The sequence below is a fragment of the Musca vetustissima genome, unplaced genomic scaffold (assembly GCF_032173495.1).
Source record: "Musca vetustissima isolate MV318-11 ecotype Yass unplaced genomic scaffold, APGP_CSIRO_Mvet_v1 utg39050, whole genome shotgun sequence".
Taxonomy (NCBI): Eukaryota; Metazoa; Arthropoda; class Insecta; order Diptera; family Muscidae; genus Musca; species Musca vetustissima.
This window is the reverse complement of record NW_026886967.1, coordinates 1-19,224: the sequence shown is the minus strand read 5'-3', so window position 1 is coordinate 19,224 and position 19,224 is coordinate 1. Positions and strand designations below refer to the sequence as shown.

Here is a 19,224-nt window from a genome sequence, read left to right as displayed (position 1 = left end):
TATGAAAAGACTTACTGGTCGTATATAAGATGGTCTTCTTTGAGTCAATCGGTCGGAATCCCAATATTATGCATTTTTTCGGAAAATTTAACTTTCTTATGGTATAAAAAAAATCACCCCATAATTGATTTTTATTCACCATTCCCACAAATGTATTCGTAACTTCGTATTAAAGCTTTAAGCACCATAAACGACTGCTACTATAAAACCTTAAAAGCTTATCGTGGACACACACCGTTTTGCTATTTCTAAATGTCCTTCTTAACAAGACGAAAACAAAAATGTCCTTAGAATTATGTTGTTGTATGTTTGTGTGTGTATGTATGTATGCCTGTATGCTTCCCATATATATGTTAGTTGAGCCTCTTGAAGCAGACAGTCTTACACTTGCATATGAAAGTGAAAGGAAGGAATTGTCGCATTGCCTGAAAGGTCACTTAAGTGGTCTCCTGTGGCGATAGATAACAATCCAAGGAATGTTCTATGTTGTGTTATGTTCGAAAGATAACCATTCAGGTTTTGTTTTATTTGTGCAAAGGCACACCAAGTGACTACCTGAATTGAATAAAATTGGGTTCAATTTTCCTGTATTTAATAAAAAGGGACACACGATCATGTGGGTTTCCTAAGAATTAAATGATTATTTTGTTACGTGATCAACCGAAAACAATTACAGTTGCATAAATTAATAATGAAAATTGTCTAAAGCGAATGCCAAACTTTCTCGTTTATTTCCTATCGGCTCTTTTTCCCAAAATTTTCCAAATATATTTTGGTCACGTTTTTTTCGACTAAATTGGCTTTAATTTAGTATTTTAGATTCTCCTTAGGTAAGAATTTTTCTTAACAAAAATTATAAATATTGGCCCAGTCCTTAGGGTAGCATCCACATAACGGCACGTCCTAAATTTCGGTATATTTGGAACATGATTGCATACTTTTAGGGGCTTATGTATAGCATTTTTGCTTGATTATTTAAGGTAGATTTTTATAATTTTATCTCAAAATGCTAATAGTTTATGAATTGGAGCGTCGCCATGTTTCCGATTTTGGCAAATTATAACTTCTCAAAAATAGGCTATAAATATCTCTAATCCTATCATTGAAATCTGTATTGTCTATGTTTAGGCCCTTACAAATATAATACAAAGGAAAAAATAATTATTTTGATTTTCATTTCCCTCGTCCATGGAGGTTTGTATTTTTTAATCATTTTTTTTTAACTTATTTCTAAAGTTCGAAACAAAAAATTAAATATATTAAATATATAATATTTACAATTAATAAAAACTCATTAACTACAAATTAAAACACTCACACACACACACTCTTATAAATAAAAAAATATTTTTTGTAATAAGAAAAAAATTAAAATTATTTCAGGTAAATAATATTAATAACAAAAAAGCCACTAAAACAAGGAACCACGATGTTGCATATGTAAAGCCATATTTAGATTCCGCTCATTGGCTAGCGAAAAAGTCGACGAGCTGCGATGTATTTCTGGTAGACCCTCGAAGGCGGGGATATTTGCAATACGTGATCTCAGCAAATTATTACGCATATCAATGCGTGGCCTTGAATGACGACGGAATTGTCCAACCAAAGGTGCCTGCGGCACCTGGGGAAATGCAATTTGCAGCGACAATCTCTTCTGTGATAAATGGGCCAACTGTTCCGGTGTCAATTCAATAAATGGGGTACTATTTGTGGGTGTCAATAGCAAATTGTTAGTACTAATATTTGTCGGAATGTTAATATTGCTTTGTTGGTTCGCATTATTATTGTTCGCACCACATGTACAGGTATTGGTGGAATTTATCGATATATTATCACCATCTCCATTGCTGTTGCCATTTTCAATATTGAGTATATCTTTGGAATCTTTCGATTCGAAAATTTTTATTATCGGCACAGGCGGAGTGAGTATTATGCCCGCTTTGCGGAACTCTTCAATTGCATCATCGTAGGTGGGTAAACCCGATACTATTGTGTAGGAGGGTAAAGATTCTACCTCATAGTTGGGTGGACAGTTGCGACATACCTCAACGGGATCGGTATTGTTGGTGCGATCTGAAAAGAAGCAAAGAGAGAGAGAGAGAGAGAGAGAGAGGGAATTAGGCAATTTGGTACAACATTTAGGAGTTTTTAATAAAAAATTAAAAAAAAAATTGGAATTTTCAAAGTCCTCAATTTTCTAAAATTAAACTACCAGTGTTTTTAAAATTAAACTACCAACAAGGTTATTTTAAGGTTTCCAACAAGGCGTTATTTATTTTTAAAGTTCCCAACAAAGAGTGGATTTATTAAAGGATATTTTTAAGGTTCCAAAAAGGCGTGGATCTGAATATTTAGGAATTTTGATAACAACTCCCTATAAATAGGCTTCAAAGTTCTCTAATACCATAATCGAAGTCGGTGTTGCATATTTTTAGGCCTTTCCTAAAGTAATTTAATTTATTTTTCAAGTTCCCAACAAAGAGTGGATTTATTAAAAGATATTTTTATGGTTCCCAACAAGGCGTGGATATTTTAAGGTTCCTAACGTGGCGTGGATTTATTAAAAAATATATTTAAAATTCCCAACAAGGCGTGGATCTATTAAAAAATACTTTTAAGACTCCCAACAAGGCGTGGATCTCTCCCAACAAGGCGTGGATCTATGTTTTAAGGTTCCCAACAAGAGATTTGTATTTTTTATTACAAAATATTTTTAAAGTTCTCAACAAGGCGTGGATTTATTAAAAGTTATTTTTAAAGTTCCCAACAAGGCGTGGATTTATTAAAAAATATTTTTAAGGTTCTATTAAAAAAATATTTTTAAAACAAGGCGTATTTTTAAAAAAATATTTTTAAGGTTCCCAACAAGGCGTGGATTATTTTTAAGGTTCCCAACAAGGCGTGGATCTTTTAAAAAAATATTTTTAAGGTTCCCAACAAGGCGTGGATCTTTTAAAAAAATATTTTTAAGGTTCCCAACAAGGCGTGGATCTTTTAAAAAAATATTTTTAAGGTTCCCAACAAGGCGTGGATCTTTAAAAAAAATATTTTTAAGGTTCCCAAAGCAAATTTATAATAGTCTCTGACTTGGAGCGTTGTATTTGGTCTCAATTTGAATGCTTCGGAATTTTGTTAATGATAACAACTCCCTAAAAATCGGTTTGAAAATTCTCTAATCCTCTATACCCTCCCCACCTTATGCTGAGGTATATACAAAATATGTGGGAGCTCCGCAAATATTTATTTGCCTTAAAAACCCTTTCCCATTAACCTCCAACTCTCAACTCCAGCTCCACCATCCAACCTCCATTACCATAATTTAATTCGACTTAATAATAATATTTATTGTTTACATTCTTTTTTCCAACTTATTTGTTTTTGTTTAGCGATAAATTCCATTTAGCAGACATTGTTTTTTGTCATTTGTTTACATTTGGGATTAATATGTATGTACGAATATCCTCACAGTCGATTTTTTGAATAACAAACCAACCAACCCGTTCCATACCGAGCTACAAACATTTTACATTGTTGAAATTTTAAATTCCATTTGTATGAGAAATTAATGCTATGATGGAGGTGGTGGTGGGAGGTGAGGGGAACGATTTTGAAATCAACCCTTTTATTCAGATTACTTAACATAATGAAAGTCAATTAACATTAACAGAACAGGGATTAACTTGACAGGAAACAGTATCCAGTTAAGTGCTTGCAAGTGTCAAATGTCCCAGGAGTAAATAAAAGTAAAACCATAGAGGGAGGGGGGTAAATAAATTAGAATTATTTTTTCCAACAATTTAAAATAAATTATTTTTTAATGGCTATTTTTTATTATTTAAAAATATTGTTTTATTGACTCAAAAAAATAACGACTATAAGAACGTTGATTTTTTTAAAATATTTTTACAGGGTCTTTCAGAAGCCTTGCTTTTTTAAAGTTTATTAAAAATATTTTTAAAAATATTTTTTTCAATGACTATTAGATTTTTTAAAAATATTTTTTCAATGACTATTAGACCCATGGATTTTTTCAATGACCAATAGAGGCGTGTTTTTTTTTATTTTAGTAATAATTTCCATTAATTTGAAATGTTTCACATTTTTCTTTATTCCCCAAAATAAATCCAACGCCTTAAAGTAGTATCTCTCCACATATTTGCTCCTTTCATTTTTTTATTCCACAAAACAATTTTCTTCATCTTCCCTCCAGCTCACTCGCAAGGTCACATTTCACTTTCTGTTATTCCCCACTATTATATTTTAACTCAACATTCCCTTAACCATTCGTAGTGATAATAATATGTTTGTCTGTCTGTGTATGTGAGAATATATTTTACGATGAAAGTTAATATTTAAAAAGTCCCTATGGTTTAAGATGAACCAAAGTTGTACAGATAAGGATATGAGATACGCAAGGTTAGTAGGTGATAGCTAAAATCAACATGCAGAATGTCCTTGACAGGGAGATGTAAGCAAAATAAAATTAAAGCAACATATTTTACTCTGTTTAACTTAAAGCGATATTAAATGAAAATAATTGCATACTTTTAGGGGTTGGAGGAAAATATTTGTTGTGGAATATATTAAGCAGAAATTTTAAAATGTGGAGGTATATATTTGACCTTCTATATGAAAATAAAGAAAGTTTTTAATAAAAATACCTTACGTTCTTCTAACAAGAATATCTAAAGGTCTTTCAGTAAGGACCTTTACAAATATTCTGATAAGAACCCTTAAACTATACTAATAATATGAATAATAACGTTTCTAATAAGAAAATCAAAATGCATTCTAGTTAAAATACTATTTATAATGTAATAAATTTGAGTTCTTGATCAGTTCTAATAAGAAAGACTTGAGTTTTCTATATCTAATTCAAAAGTCGGCCCATGGCACTTCTAATAGAATACTAATTGTTTTTTCCAATAAGACAAACTGAAGTACTTTTTTTTGCCTTTCGAGAGTAATTCTAATATGAAAATCTTATGAATTTCTTATAAGAAGACCCTCGACTACTCTAATAGATTTTCTTATTATAATAGTCATATCTTCGATTAGGGAGACTTCTCCCAATAAGAATACCTAAAATCCTGAAGTTTTTGTAATAGGAAAACTTTATCGCTCTTCTAATGAGAAAATCTTCTAATATTCAAATAGGAACCCCTTTCGATCTGCCATTAGGAAAACATGTAGATTTTTCAATATGAAAAAATTCAGCATTTCTTATAAGAAGAACCAAAACTCTTTCAATAAAAATATCTGTACACTTATACCTGCTTCTCAAATAAGTAGACTTCTAGTTCTTCCAACAAAAATACTTAGAGTACGTTAGCTTTTCTCATACAACACTATTCTAATAACAAAACTTTTCACCCTTCTAATAAGACGATATATTCTCGAACTCTTCAAATAAGAAAACATCAAATCTCAAATCTTCTAAGAAGACTTGCCACTCCTCTAATAAAAATACATACTCTCACGCTCTTGCAATAAGAAAACCTCAAGTTTTCGAACATGAAGACTCAATCTCTTCCAATAAAAATAACTAAGGATCTTCCGATATGAAAACCTAAAGATCTTCCGATAAGAAAATCTCAATCTATTCCAATAAGAACACCTTTTTTCTTTTCTAACTATAAGACCTCTTCTAATGAGGAAAATATTCTAATAAGAACTCATAACCTACGGTTATTCTAATAAGAATAGCTCAGGCTATTCTAGTAAGGAGTACTCAAGCTATTCTAATAAGGAAACCTACAGTTCTTCTAATATGAATATACTAAGTGCTTCTGGTAAGAACTTAAGCTTTCTAATGATAAGATGCTAGTGAAAAGATGCTCTGCTAGTGACCTAAATTTTTTCCAATAAGAAGACTTAGAATTCTTCTAATAAAAAGACTTGGAACTCTTACTTAGAATTCTTCCAATAAGAAGACTTAAGAAGACTTTTAATAAAACTTAGAACTCTTCTAATAAAAAGACGGAGAACTCCTCTAATAAGAAGTCTTAGAACTCTTCTAATAAGAAGGCTTGGAACTCTCCTATTAAGAAGACTTAGAACTCTTCTAATAAGAAAACGTAGAACTCTTCTAATAAGAAGACTTAGAACACTTCTAATAAGAAGATCTATATTCTTCTAATAAGAAGACTTAGAGCTATTCTAATGAGAAAACCTTAAGATCTCATAATAATAAGACTTAAAGCACTTCTAATGAGAATATCTAAAATAAGTTCAATAAGAAGTCATATGTTCCCTAAAGAAATCCTTTAAATCTTCTAATAGGAAGCCTTAAAACACTCCTAATTGGAATTCCAAAATTCGTTCAATAAGAATGCCTATAGTTCTTTCAAGTCTTCTAAAAACAGAACTTAAATATGCCTTAAAATGATGACCAGAAGTTCTAACGATATGAAGATCTATAGTTTTTCCAAAAAGGGAACCTTGTTATTAAAAAAGTAAATGCACCTTAAGAACTTCTAACAAGAAAACTTCAAGATATTATAATAAGCAGAATCCAAGCTTCTCTAACAACAAAGGCATCAAGATCGCCAAAAAAAGAAACACATAAATAAAAGAACCCGCTTTTCAAAAGAGAAGAAATCCGACGAATGATTTAATGGATATATATAAGAACCCTAATAGATTCCTTATCGATTTTCCATAGGAAGGCCTGATTTTTTCATCGTATGACCCTTTGGTGCTCCCTTATTCCCCATTTATAAAAATCTAAAAAAAAAATTAATTGCAATTTTCCACAACATCATTTTTCAAAATGTCACAATTTTTTGTGTAACACTCCGTGCAATAGACAATAAAAGTAGCATTTGGAGACCACAACCAACCAACCAACCAAGCATCCATCTATCCATCCAACCGAACAACAAACAACCACCAAGACCGAACACAACGTGCCACAAATGCTACGAACCCAAGAAGGGACATTTATTAGACAGCAAAAGTAAAGCTTTCAAAATATTTGAATTATTTGCTAGAAATCCCCCCTCCACATTATGAGGTGAGGGGGACAGAAGTATTAAATATGCAGTTTTTTTTCGAATTTTTAATGGTAACACGTTTTGTAACAATTGCAGAACACAACACAACACCTCTCCTGCCCCAATGGTGGAGTTGATGGAGCAGCAGAACTCGGTAGACAGACAGCCATAATAAATGTAGTAGTAAATGTTTCTATATTTTCTGAATAAATGGCAGACAAGTTGTAAGTGGGGGGAGAGGAATGGGGGAGGGGAAGTAAAGCATCCGTCTTTATACATAATAAAACAAACACCTTTTGTGGCAGATTACGCACTTAAAATTTTGAGAAGACAAAACGGCACCCCAAAAAAGGGGTTGTAAATATTCTACACACAAACACACACACATGTATCCTTTGGTGTAGAAATGGGGAATTCCCTGACAATTTGCCTACATCAACAATCAAAGGCATCCAAGTGTTGGAAACTTTCTCTGGCTCCATGTTTTTTGGCAGTTGGTGTTTTTGTGTTTCATTTTTTTGGGCAATAGGATGAGTCATCACTGGTAACAGACTGGGGAATACCCAGTCACCTTCCCCAACCAATGTATCCAACCAACCATACATCCATCCATTCAATCACTCAGCCGGGAGACAATAAACAAGGATTTTCCTTTCACAAAAAAAACGAAACATTTGAGATTACCCTCCTCCTCCCTTGCCGGTGTTTTTTAGCCGGCATAAAAAGCGCAACAAATCCCCAACCAAAAAAGGGGATGATTACCAAAACAAAAAACAGACAGACGTCATAGCATAAAAATGTTTTGCCGGTTACCTTTTTGTTTACATTCAAGGGTGGTTGGAAGGTGGGGAGCCGGCAGATCTGTTTTTTGCTTTTTTTATTTTGTAATGTTATGAGTTTCGGCAGCTGTGTGCGGAGCATATGTTTAAACAGGTTGCACTTTACGAAATTACAAAACGTTTTCACTTCCCTGGAAAATCGGAAACAATAGGAAAGGCAATATCTGTGTGCGAACGTTCGTGTGTAATGAAATTTCATTAATTCGTTCCTGGGCCAATGTTAAAACCAAACTACCACCACCATCGAACCACCGCTACCAGCCAGCCACATTAGCAACCACGGTCATTGTTGAAATCAACGACCTCTGTTTTGGTATTTTCTCGCTTCGTTGTTTCCACGAACAAATATTCAGTGTCAGCATTTTTTCGAAAAACTAACTTCTATGCTAATGTTGTTGGAATTTTTCAGGGTGTGAGCCGTGGGGGGTGGTTGGTTTCTAACAAAAATTCTATTACATTAAAGTTTGTTATTTAATTTTTAGAAAAAATTCCTTTAAAGTCGGAAATATTTTAATGTAACAGCATTTTTTATAAACGCGATAAGGAATCTGTTAGGGTGTTTTAAAGAAATACTTTAAATCTTCTGACAATTTCCATCTCATCAGAAAAGCAACAGATTTTCTTATTAGAAGTGCTTCTTCAGTTCTTCTTGTAGAAAGAGCTAATTGAACTAAAAAAATCTTATTAGAAACGCTTTCGGTCTTCTTATTAGAATATCTTAAGAGGATTCTTATTAGAACAGCTTTCGATTTTCATATTAGAAAATGTAAACGTCTTCTTAGAAGAGGAGCTTTCGGGTTTCCTTTTAGAAAACCTTAAGGTATTCTTCTTGGAAGAGTTTAAAGACTTGTTATTAGAAAGCTTAAGATATTCTTTTTAGAAGATTTTAAGAATTTCTTATTACAAAAGCTTGAGCTATTCTTATTAGAAGATTTAAAGGACTTCTTAGAAGAAAAGTTTCAGGTATTCTTATTGGAAGAGTTTAAAAACTTCGTATCAAAAAAATCTTAAGGTAATCTTATTAGAAGATTTTAAGAACTTCTTATTAGAAAATCTTGAGGTATTCTTATTAGAAGAGTTAAGAAAAAATTAAGGTCTTCTAATTAGAAACTAAGAAGGTCTTATTATGAAAGACCTTTGAGACTTCATATTAGAAGAGTTTATCGATCTTCTGATTGGGATAATTTCCGGACGTCTTATTATTAGAAGAGTTTAAGAACTTCTTATCAGAAAATCTTAAGGTATTCTTATTAGAACATTTTAAGAACTTCTTTTCATAAAATCTTAATAAATGCTTATTAGAAGAGTTTAAGGAATTCTTATTAGAAAATCTTAAGGTCTTCTTATTAGAAACTATTAAGTTCTTATTATGAAAGACCTTTGAGACTTCATATTAGAAGAGCTTATGGATCTTCTGATTAGAATAAATTTCTTTCTTATTAAAAGAAGTTTTAGAAGCTTTCTATTAGAAGAACTTATTTCGACCCTATTAGAAGGGTTTAAGGTATTTGGATTAGATAAGCTGTAGGACTTCTTATTAGAAGGACTTTGAGTATACTTATTAGAAAAGCTATTAGTTTACTTTTTGTATTTTCTTATTAGAAAATCTTCAGCCCTTCTTATTAAACGAATTGAATGACATAATATTAGAAGACCTTTAATACATATATTTTTTTGGTTTTTGAAGATACAGAGAACTACTTATAAGATGAGTTTCACAGGACTTCCTATTAGAATAGATTTAGGTCGTCTTATTAGAATAGTTTTTTCGTCAGAAGAGCTTTAGTTCTTTCAATTAAGAAAGTTTCAGGTATTCTTATTAGAAGTATTTTACATCTTCCAATAAGACTTCAAATTAGAAGGCCTTTTGATCTGATAATTAGAAAACAATAGGATTTTTACTAGAAGATAAAGCGGTCTTCTTAAAGGCGACTAATATATTTTCTTATTAGAAGACCAATAAGTCCTTCCTATAGAACATTTAAAATTATATCAATTTTTTCTCTCGTTACCTTTTATTTACAATTCCAGATTTGTTTTCCTCCACTTTCCATTGAATTTTATTCGTTCTCTATTTTTTAATTCTACTATCCTGACGTTAGTAAACATCGCATTAAAAACATGTGTGGCCAAGTACTAAAATTTCTATTCACTTTTGTGGACAATTAAAATCTACTGGAGTTTTTTTTTGCCAAACCACAAAAACAAACCGAGGCGAATAGAAGTCATAAAATATTTCAGAACAAAATGGGGCAACATATTGGAATTATGTGACCACAACAACATCAACGACATCATTCATAAATACAAAAAAAAATAAAATAAACGCAAATGAAACCAAAGATTTAGAACACAAATGTGTTAGAATTATGAAATGTCAATGGTTTCATGCGTGACAAAACACGAACTACAAAAAGAACGTGTAAACAAACACACCCACACAAGGATGTTGGAGTGGTGGTTATTGAGAAAAAAATGTGTTAAAAAAATTGAAGTGGTTATTTGAAACTCCTATTAGTTCGAAAAAAAAAATTATCAGTGATATAATATTGGGTTTCATTTAATGGGCATTTTAAAAATAAAGTGTTTACATGTTTGATATTTTTGTATGATTTTTGGTTTAAATCAGAAAAATATGATAAGCCTTCATGTAAACTATTTTTTTTTTTTTTTTTTGAGATCATATATGAACATAATTAGGAGTAAACTAAACATTTAATTACCCAATATTTTGAAATTTCATTGACAGAAAATCATTATTTTCTTGTCCGAAGTCCATACTAAATGAGGGTAATCTGTTATTTTCCATACCTTGCGTTTTTTTATTTTTGGTGAAAGTTGTTAAGCCAATTTAATTTAATAATTATTTTATTTTTTTCAGATCTCAGTTTAAATAGCAAATTTAACATTCGCTCATACATTTTTTGTATTTTATATAATAACGAAAAATATATTTCAAAAATTTTGATTTTGTCATTTCCATGAATATAGCAAATTACATCGACCCAATTTTTTAATTTTTTTAATAAAAAATATATTTTTTTCTATAATTTAGTTTTTTTGCACTTTCCATAAAAATTACAAGTTATTAGTTCGCTACAAAATACTGTTTTTTAATTGTTTTTATTATTCCTCCCTTTATTTGTTTATTTTTTCATTGAAAATAAGATGCATACTTTTGCCCCCAATTGCCTGAAATATTGTGCGTATTAGCAATTTGTCACGTATACGCTAAGCTTTTTTTTCCATATTGAACTTATTTGCCTATAACTGATATCAGCATGACGCACCAAGAACACACACACTCGTATAACAATTCCTACTTCATGCAAAAAATCGCCATTTTATGATTAACAAAGCAACCTATTAATGAAAACCCCATTCTTTCTCTCAGTACTTATTTTTATATATTTCTCCCCTTCTCTGAGAATATTGCATTTTAACTCTCGTTATTAAACGAGCCTACTATGGCATGTCTCCTCTTGTTCTTCTTTTACTAACACAACACATATTGGTTAGTTGTTATATTGTTGTTTTTGTTGAAAACCAGTTTCTAGTTGTTTTTTGGGTTTTCTTTGCCTTTGTGCCTACTCTATGCCTCTCTCGGCCTTTCATAGCATACACAAATTACGGTTTTATTTACTTCGTACGTATGCCAATGACCATCTGTTGCCATCTTTAATTGCGTGCCTATCACTGTGTGTGTTTTTGTATATGTATGTGTTAGTTTAATGAACCGACAATTTTCTCCTCGTTGAAAAAGAAGAAGAAGAATAATGGAAGAAGCACAAACACCACAAGTGATCTCTCACAACAGAGTTGCCTAAAAATGGCAGTAGGGTTTGACATTTGGCGGGCACAAATAATGTAACTGTTGTGTTTTTGAAATGAGAGAAGAGGATGTTATGTCACCCTGTTGCCTACGTCATATTACACGAATCACCATTGCATGTGCAACACTGCACGGTGATCATATGTGCTGCTGACGTGTCAGGATTTGATTGGTTGATGCATTTTTGCAAATTAGCGATCCCTAACCGGCCTGGAAATTACTATCGCTTCATTCTCGAGAGTAGCGGCCGGCGAGATAAGACCGAATACGTAAACGAAAAGAAAAGGAGAAACAGAAAGAAAAATAAAGGAATTTTACCGGTGTTAGAGTGTTGTGTGAAAATAATAAAAAAAAACACTAATAAAGAGTGAAGAATATACATTCAAATGGATGCACTCTAAAAATAAAAAAGTGTGTGTTTTCGTGAATTAATATTGAAATTGTTCAATATTTTTCTTAACTGGTTGGGTTAATTTGTGCAAACCCAACAACAGTGAAAAGCCGCCACCGAGGCGCTGGGACTGTACCAGTGAATTACACGTGATGGTGCACGCGCAGTTGGGTAACGGTACAGTGAGTTTTTTTTTATGATACAACTAGTTTTGTTCGGGTATCAGTAAACCCACAAACATTCAATATAAAAAAAATAGTGCCGCCAAAAATTTATTAACCCAATTCAGATTTAACCAACTCAAAATTTCATCCGCCCACCAACTTTTTTGCAAAAATCAGTGCCATCTAAATCAAATAACCCAATTCATACCGAACACTCTCATAAGTCAGTACGCACCAACATTCCATAGCAAAAAACTAGTGCCGCCAAAATTTATTCGCCCAATTTAGACTTCACCAATTCGAAAATCAACCCGTCCACCAACATTCTATAAATAAAAGCTAGTGCAATCAAAATATAATAATTCCGGTTCAGACCTAAACATTTCGCAAAACAGTTCACACATCAACCTTCCATCAAAGAAATTTTGCACCACCATCAAATAAACCAGCCGTACCTCAGTTATCCCATAGCCCAGTACATACACAGCATTACATAGACAAATTCATACATCATCATCAATAGCCTGAAATTCAACCCACATCAACTGCCGTTATTAATTCAACTACCGTTAGCCCACATTTCGTCTCCTCAACATACCACCCTCAGCCGCGCAGCCTTCTGTTGTTGGATCCATTGAAATTGTAAGTAAACCCGTAGAAGACCTAACAGGAATCAAATTTATTGTAGACCGGATATTAGAAAGATGTCCTGAATTCTGATTGTCAGCAGTGTCGTCCTACCTTTACTATTAATTAATCATAATTTATATAGACGTTATTATACATACATTATTATACATTATTATTCGTTTATACATGCAATATTTTACAGTTTTATTTCATTTTTTTATATAATTATTGTAAAATACGTCTCGGCGATCTCCTCATTTCAAAATTAACCATATTCTGGTATATTTTTTTGATAAATACAGTCGTAGCGACGAAATCCTACATCACATCGAGCTCGATAGGTAAAGGAAATATATTTCATTCTGAATTTTAAATCATTTAAGCCCAAATATCTGGGGAAATCACCTGAGAGTATGTTCTAAATTCAGTCCTGGTATATTTCTTTAGTTTCCTGAAGCATATTTGTAAATCGTTCATTTATATTACATCATCCTAAGGTTTAAGAAAAACTTAATCTTGAATATAATTGAATCCAATTGTTATTAGATGTAACTACTTTAAGCTTATAGGGTATAACCTTTGAATAAACAATAAAAATGTTATCGAATTATGAATTTAAATGAAAGGATTGAACTATGAATTAATTGGTGAATAGAGAAAGGTAATGTAAAGGTAATTGGGCAGCCGTAATAAGTAATGGGGGTCCTCATGACTCAGAGGCCCATTAAGGGGGTTCAAGGTAGGAACCCATAGGGAGGGCAAAGGGTACCCAAACTCCACCTAGGGGTGCCAGCAACAACAACATCAGCAACCAAATACAATCCAGCAACAACAACAATCAAAAACAATACAACAACATGTTTTAACGGTTTTCTTGTAAAATGATATAATGTTATTTTTTTTTTTTTGTATGTGCTCAAGTGTACCTCCTCGCCGCTAGAGTTTTAGCCGGAGCCATCTTAGCAAAATACCATCAACACCTTGGTAATGAATAGAGGTCATACTTGCCAAGCCACATTACAAAATGGCGCCCAACGTAAAGGCAAATTTTAGGTTTTGGATCTAATGTGTCCATACCTGAAATTTTGCAATCATTTTGTTTTTTTAATCTGATTTTGATTATGAGTCTTGAGGTGTTGTTAAATTACAACACTCAAATGCAGTAAATTAATTCAGATGATCTACATCTCCAAACTCCATCTCGTTGAGAAATATTTTAGTCGTCTTGAAAAGTAGTTTTTATGACATTGTTCAATTTGTGACCAAAATATTATTATGAATTCATAACATTTTTATATTGGCAGTTGGTAATATATAGTCATTCACCGTCGATAAATTTATGATTGAGGTGTTATTAGCGATATTACCCAACGGCTTAATTAATATTATATCATTTTCGCAATTCCTTTTGGAAAAAATTTCCAGTTGTTGGAATTTTGGATGTTCTTTTGTTGTTGTTTATTTATTTTTACGGCTGACCCAAACCTTTTTACATTCGCCGATTATTGAATATAGTATAACATTATAGATCTTTCGGAAAATAGTTCCTGAAGTGAGAAGACTTTAGAATAGCAATTATATATAATGTTGATGTTTTTTTTTAATTTTTGATACTCTTTTGGAAAACTGACCTATAGAAACATTAATTCCAGTTTTGAGTTCTAGTTTGAGATTTTGTTGAATTGACTTTCGATTTTAATATGGATCCTGCAACGGGAGCATCGAAGAAAACCCGAGGTCCCATCACCCGTTCGAACAGTAAAGCTAGTGATGATGTTCAGGTTGATAATGTCCATACTTCTGATACTGATGATGAGGGTCAGGCCACAGCAATAGGAGGTGCTGAGGAAGCAAGTACTGTAACTCAGCCGTCATTTAGCCCGTTGACACAATTAGGTGGTAGCCTTCAAGAGTCTCGGAAATTGAGTAGTACAGGAGTAGTTGAAGCTTCGATGATAGAATTGTTTCGTAGTGAAATGAAAAATGCAGTAGCAGAGGCAGTCCAAGAGGCGCTGTCACAAACACCGAGTCCTACCGGTAATTCGAAAAGTACTTCACAAGATATCTCATGGCCACACGATTTACCACCACTTAACCCAGAGTCAGATAGAAGACAGGAAGTGCATGCTTTTCAGCCTCAGGATAGACCAACACAAGATTACAACTCTTATAAACCCAAATACCCATATCTTAGTAAATGGGGAGTGAAATTTGATGCAACTCCGAAAACTCCTCAAGTGGAGGATTTCATATTTAGGGTTGAAAGATTGCAAAAGAGCTACGGTTGTTCCGATAGAGAGTTGTTGGATGGATTTCACCATTTGCTTGAAGGCCGACCGAATCAATGGTATTGGGCACAAGTACGTCTTCATCCAAATATGAGCTGGACTAATCTCAAATTATCTATTATTCGAGAGTTTCAAAAATATCATTCAAATCTTGACGTTTTAAGACAAATGATGGACCGCAAGCAAGGTCGTGACGAATCGGCAACACAGTATATTGACGCGATAACTAATTTACGTAGCCAGTTGAGAAATTCCCTGCATGATTACGAGGTTATCGACATTATTAAGAACGGTTTAAAGCCAAAGGTGGCACACCTTATCTTTAGTTCCGAATGTTTTTCAGTAGAAGGTCTTCGTAACGAATGTAAGAAGGCTGAAGAATTTTTGGAAAGAGAATCATCCCAAAGGTTCAGGCCAACAGGAAACCCTCGTATGGTCAATGAAATCATTGGGAGTGATGTCGATGAAATTACAGAAGAGATAGACGAATTGAAGATTAGGTCAAGACCTATTGTCGCTTTAAAAACTGATAAATCTCGTTGTTGGAATTGTGGGCATAGTGGTCACGTTTTTAAGCAGTGCGACAGTTCGCAACGATCGCTGTTTTGCTTTAGATGCGGATCTCCTGGAGTTACTGCGCCACAATGCAACAATTGCAAAAAGAATATTCGTTTCTCTGATTCTTCCAAAGCCGAGTCTCGGTCTACACAAACTGTAGACTGACTAGCTACTAAAGATAGTTCCACATTTGTAGATCCACATGATTTAGACCATAATAATTTACCCGGACTTTCCAATTTACCAGTCAGAACCAAACCAGACTTATCTTTACCTTTCCATGTCCGCATGGCAAACTATATGAAGACCCGTAATCGTATTTTTAATTCCGAAATTTCTGCCAAACCCAAAAATTTCGTTTCTCCACGCATCATGAAAGCTCGTGAGCGTTATAATATCAGACGTCAGAGGAGACTGTCTATTTCTTCGGCTAATTTCTGCAATGTTTATTCCAATGATCCTCGACCATTTCGTGAAGTCTTAGTTAACGGCACTCCAGTATTAGCACTCTTTGACAGTGGGGCTTCTGTTACCTGTTTGGGTAAGAATTGTTTGTCTCTGATTGAAAAATTGAATTTGAAGGTCATTCCCATGCATAAATGTAGCGTCGGTACAGCAAACGGACAGCGAGTTTCGTGTTCAGGCAAAGTTCAAGTTGAGCTCAAGTACGATGGCCAGACGGAGACCATGGATATCTATTTAATTCCTGGTCTAGAGAATCCAATGTACTGCGGAGTTGATTTTTGGAGGAAATTTAATGTTGCGCCTAAACTTATACACAGTATAGAGATCAAGTCCGATATTCAAGATTCCGATATGCATGTGTTGACGCCAGATCAAGCAGCTATACTCGAGAAAGCTAAAGAAAGTTTCAAAGACTTTGAACAATTTGGTCTCGGGAAAACTGAGTTGGAATAACACATTATAGATACGGGGGACGCCGCCCCCATAAAACAGCGTCACTACCCAGTGTCTCCAGCTGTTGAGGCTTTGATATATTCGGAACTTGATCGCATGTTGAAGTTAGGCGTAATAGAACCCAGTACCAGTCCCTGGAATTCGCCAGTCACGCTCGTACGCCGAGGGGAAAAGAATAGGCTCTGCTTGGACGCGCGAAAGCTGAACGACGTCACGGTTAAAGATGCGTATCCTCTTCCTTTTATAGATGCTTTGCTAGGACGGTTACAGGATACGTATTATATCTCAAGTATTGACTTGAAAGACGCGTTTTGGCAAGTGCCCCTGGCAGCTGACAGCCGTCCGAAGACAGCGTTCACGGTCCCGGGAAGACCACATTATCAATTCACCGTCATGCCGTTTGGATTGTGTAACGCAGCCCAACGGTTATGTCGGTTAATGGATAAAGTGATCTCTCCGGAACTGAAGAACAAAGTTTTCGTGTACCTCGACGACCTTTTGGTTGTATCTCCAGATTTTGAAATCCATATCGATCTGTTGAGGAGGGTAGGCGAGATGTTGTCCAGGGCGAATTTGACCATAAACATTAAGAAGTCGAAATTTTGCCGCCGTCAATTGAGATACTTAGGATATATTGTCGGTGAGGGGAAATTGAAACCCGACCCTTCAAAGATCAATTCAATCACAGACATACCAGTACCGAAGAATACTCGCGAGGTCAGACGTTTCATAGGAATGGCATCATGGTTCAGGCGATTCATTCGGAATTACGCAGAAATTACATCTCCAATTACTCGTACCTTGAAGAAGGGTAAGCAATTTTCGTTTGATGAAGATGCTGTTGATGCCTTCAACCAATTAAAGTTAGCTCTTACTACAAGCCCTGTATTAAGCCATCCATTCTTTGACAAGCGATTTTACGTGCAGTGTGACGCGTCCAACCTAGGTGTCGGTGCAGTCTTGTACCAATTAGATGCTGAAGGTTTGGAACGACCCATCGCCTTTCACTCCGCTCAGTTATCCAAGGCTGAACGGAATTATAGCGTAACTGAGCGTGAGTGCTTAGCCGTTATTAGCGCCATCAAGAAGTTCAGGCCTTTTATTGAACTTATGCCGTTCACAGTGGTAACGGATCATAGCGCTCTAAAGTGGTTAATGGGTCAGAAGGACCTCAGTGGTCGATTGGCAAGATGGAGTCTCAAACTCCAAGGGTATAATTTTGATATACAGCACAGGAAAGGTACTCAGAATGTTGTCGCTGACACATTGTCGCGATTGCACATGGATGAGCTAAATATGTTTGTAGATGAGGGGCCCGTAATCGATTTAAATTCTCCTGAATTCAAGAGCGACGAATATTTGAAATTGATTGCGATGGTCAAGGAAAATCAAGACAGTCTTCCAGATTTGAAGATCTGCGATTCATTTGTGTACAAGAAAACTCTTCCATCCGATGGCAATCCAATTCATGAAAACTTCATATGGAAATTATGGATTCCTTCAGGTTTGACGAATGCACTTATTGAAAATGCGCATACTTCTACTGTGAAAAGCCATTGCGGTATTGGTAAGACTATCGCGGCGCTCAGGCAATATTTTTATTGGCCAAAAATGGCAAGGCAAATTCAAGAATTTATCAATGCTTGTGTTTTGTGTAAGGAGACGAAAGCTCCAAACAAAGTTCTGAGACCAAAAATGGGGTTTGAAACCGTAACTTGCAGACCATGGCAGAAGATCTTTATAGACTTCATAGGACCTTTTCCGAGATCGAACTCCGGAAACAGTTTTGTTTTCATTGTGCTAGATCACTTAACAAAATTCGTTTTGTTAAAGCCTTTGCCGAAAGCGAATACTAGAAGCGTAATAAAGTTTTTAGAAAGTGAAGTCTTTCATAAGTTTGGGGTTCCCCAAACAGTCCATTCAGACAACGGAAAGCAATTCACTTCTACCGAGTTCACAGATTTCTTAGAGAAATACGGATGCAAACCTATGAGAAATGCCGTGTATTCGCCACAGGCGAATGCATCGGAACGTGTGAACAGAACTATTATCTCGGCAATACGCGCTTATGTATCAGAAGATCAAAAGGATTGGGATCGTTTTCTGTCGGCTATAGAATGTTCACTTCGGTCTACAATACACACTTCTACCGGATATTCACCGTATTTTTCATTATTTGGCTCACATATGGTCACGCACGCCAGCTATTACGATATAGTCGATAAACTTGGCGCTTTAGAAGACGGATCGATTGAAGTCGTACCGAAAAACAATGTATTGGAATTAGTTCGAAGCACGATAAAGAAAAAACTACATGAATCATATGAGAAATCAGCGGCTCGGTATAATAGAAGATCTCGCGACGTCACGTTTAAACCCGGTCAAGAAATTCTAAGAAGAAACTTCGTGCAAAGTGACGCTTCCCGCCATTTCAATGCTAAACTTTGCCGGAAATTCGTTAAGTGCCGTGTTGTTCAGAAATTAGGTAATTCCCTTTACGAAATTGAGGATTTACAGGGTAGGAGAATAGGAATCTACCACGCAAAAGACCTCCAACATATGGTACCCTCGAAGTAGACGCCCGGCTAGCTCAGTCGGTAGAACATGAG

The 19,224-nt window shown here is 34.5% G+C and overlaps 1 protein-coding gene across 1 annotated transcript; it reads right to left on the bottom strand.

Annotated features, from left to right (window-relative positions):
- Nucleotides 1–1,411: 1,411 nt before the first annotated feature.
- LOC133334471 (uncharacterized) lies at nt 1,412–12,856 on the bottom strand. Its single transcript, XM_061542765.1, has 2 exons — nt 12,820–12,856; nt 1,412–2,073 (listed from the first exon to the last, which is right to left on the bottom strand). The coding sequence occupies exons 1-2, from the start codon at nt 12,854–12,856 to the stop codon at nt 1,412–1,414; spliced, it is 699 nt and encodes a 232-aa protein (XP_061398749.1).
- Between the last annotated feature and the right edge of the window lie 6,368 nt (nt 12,857–19,224).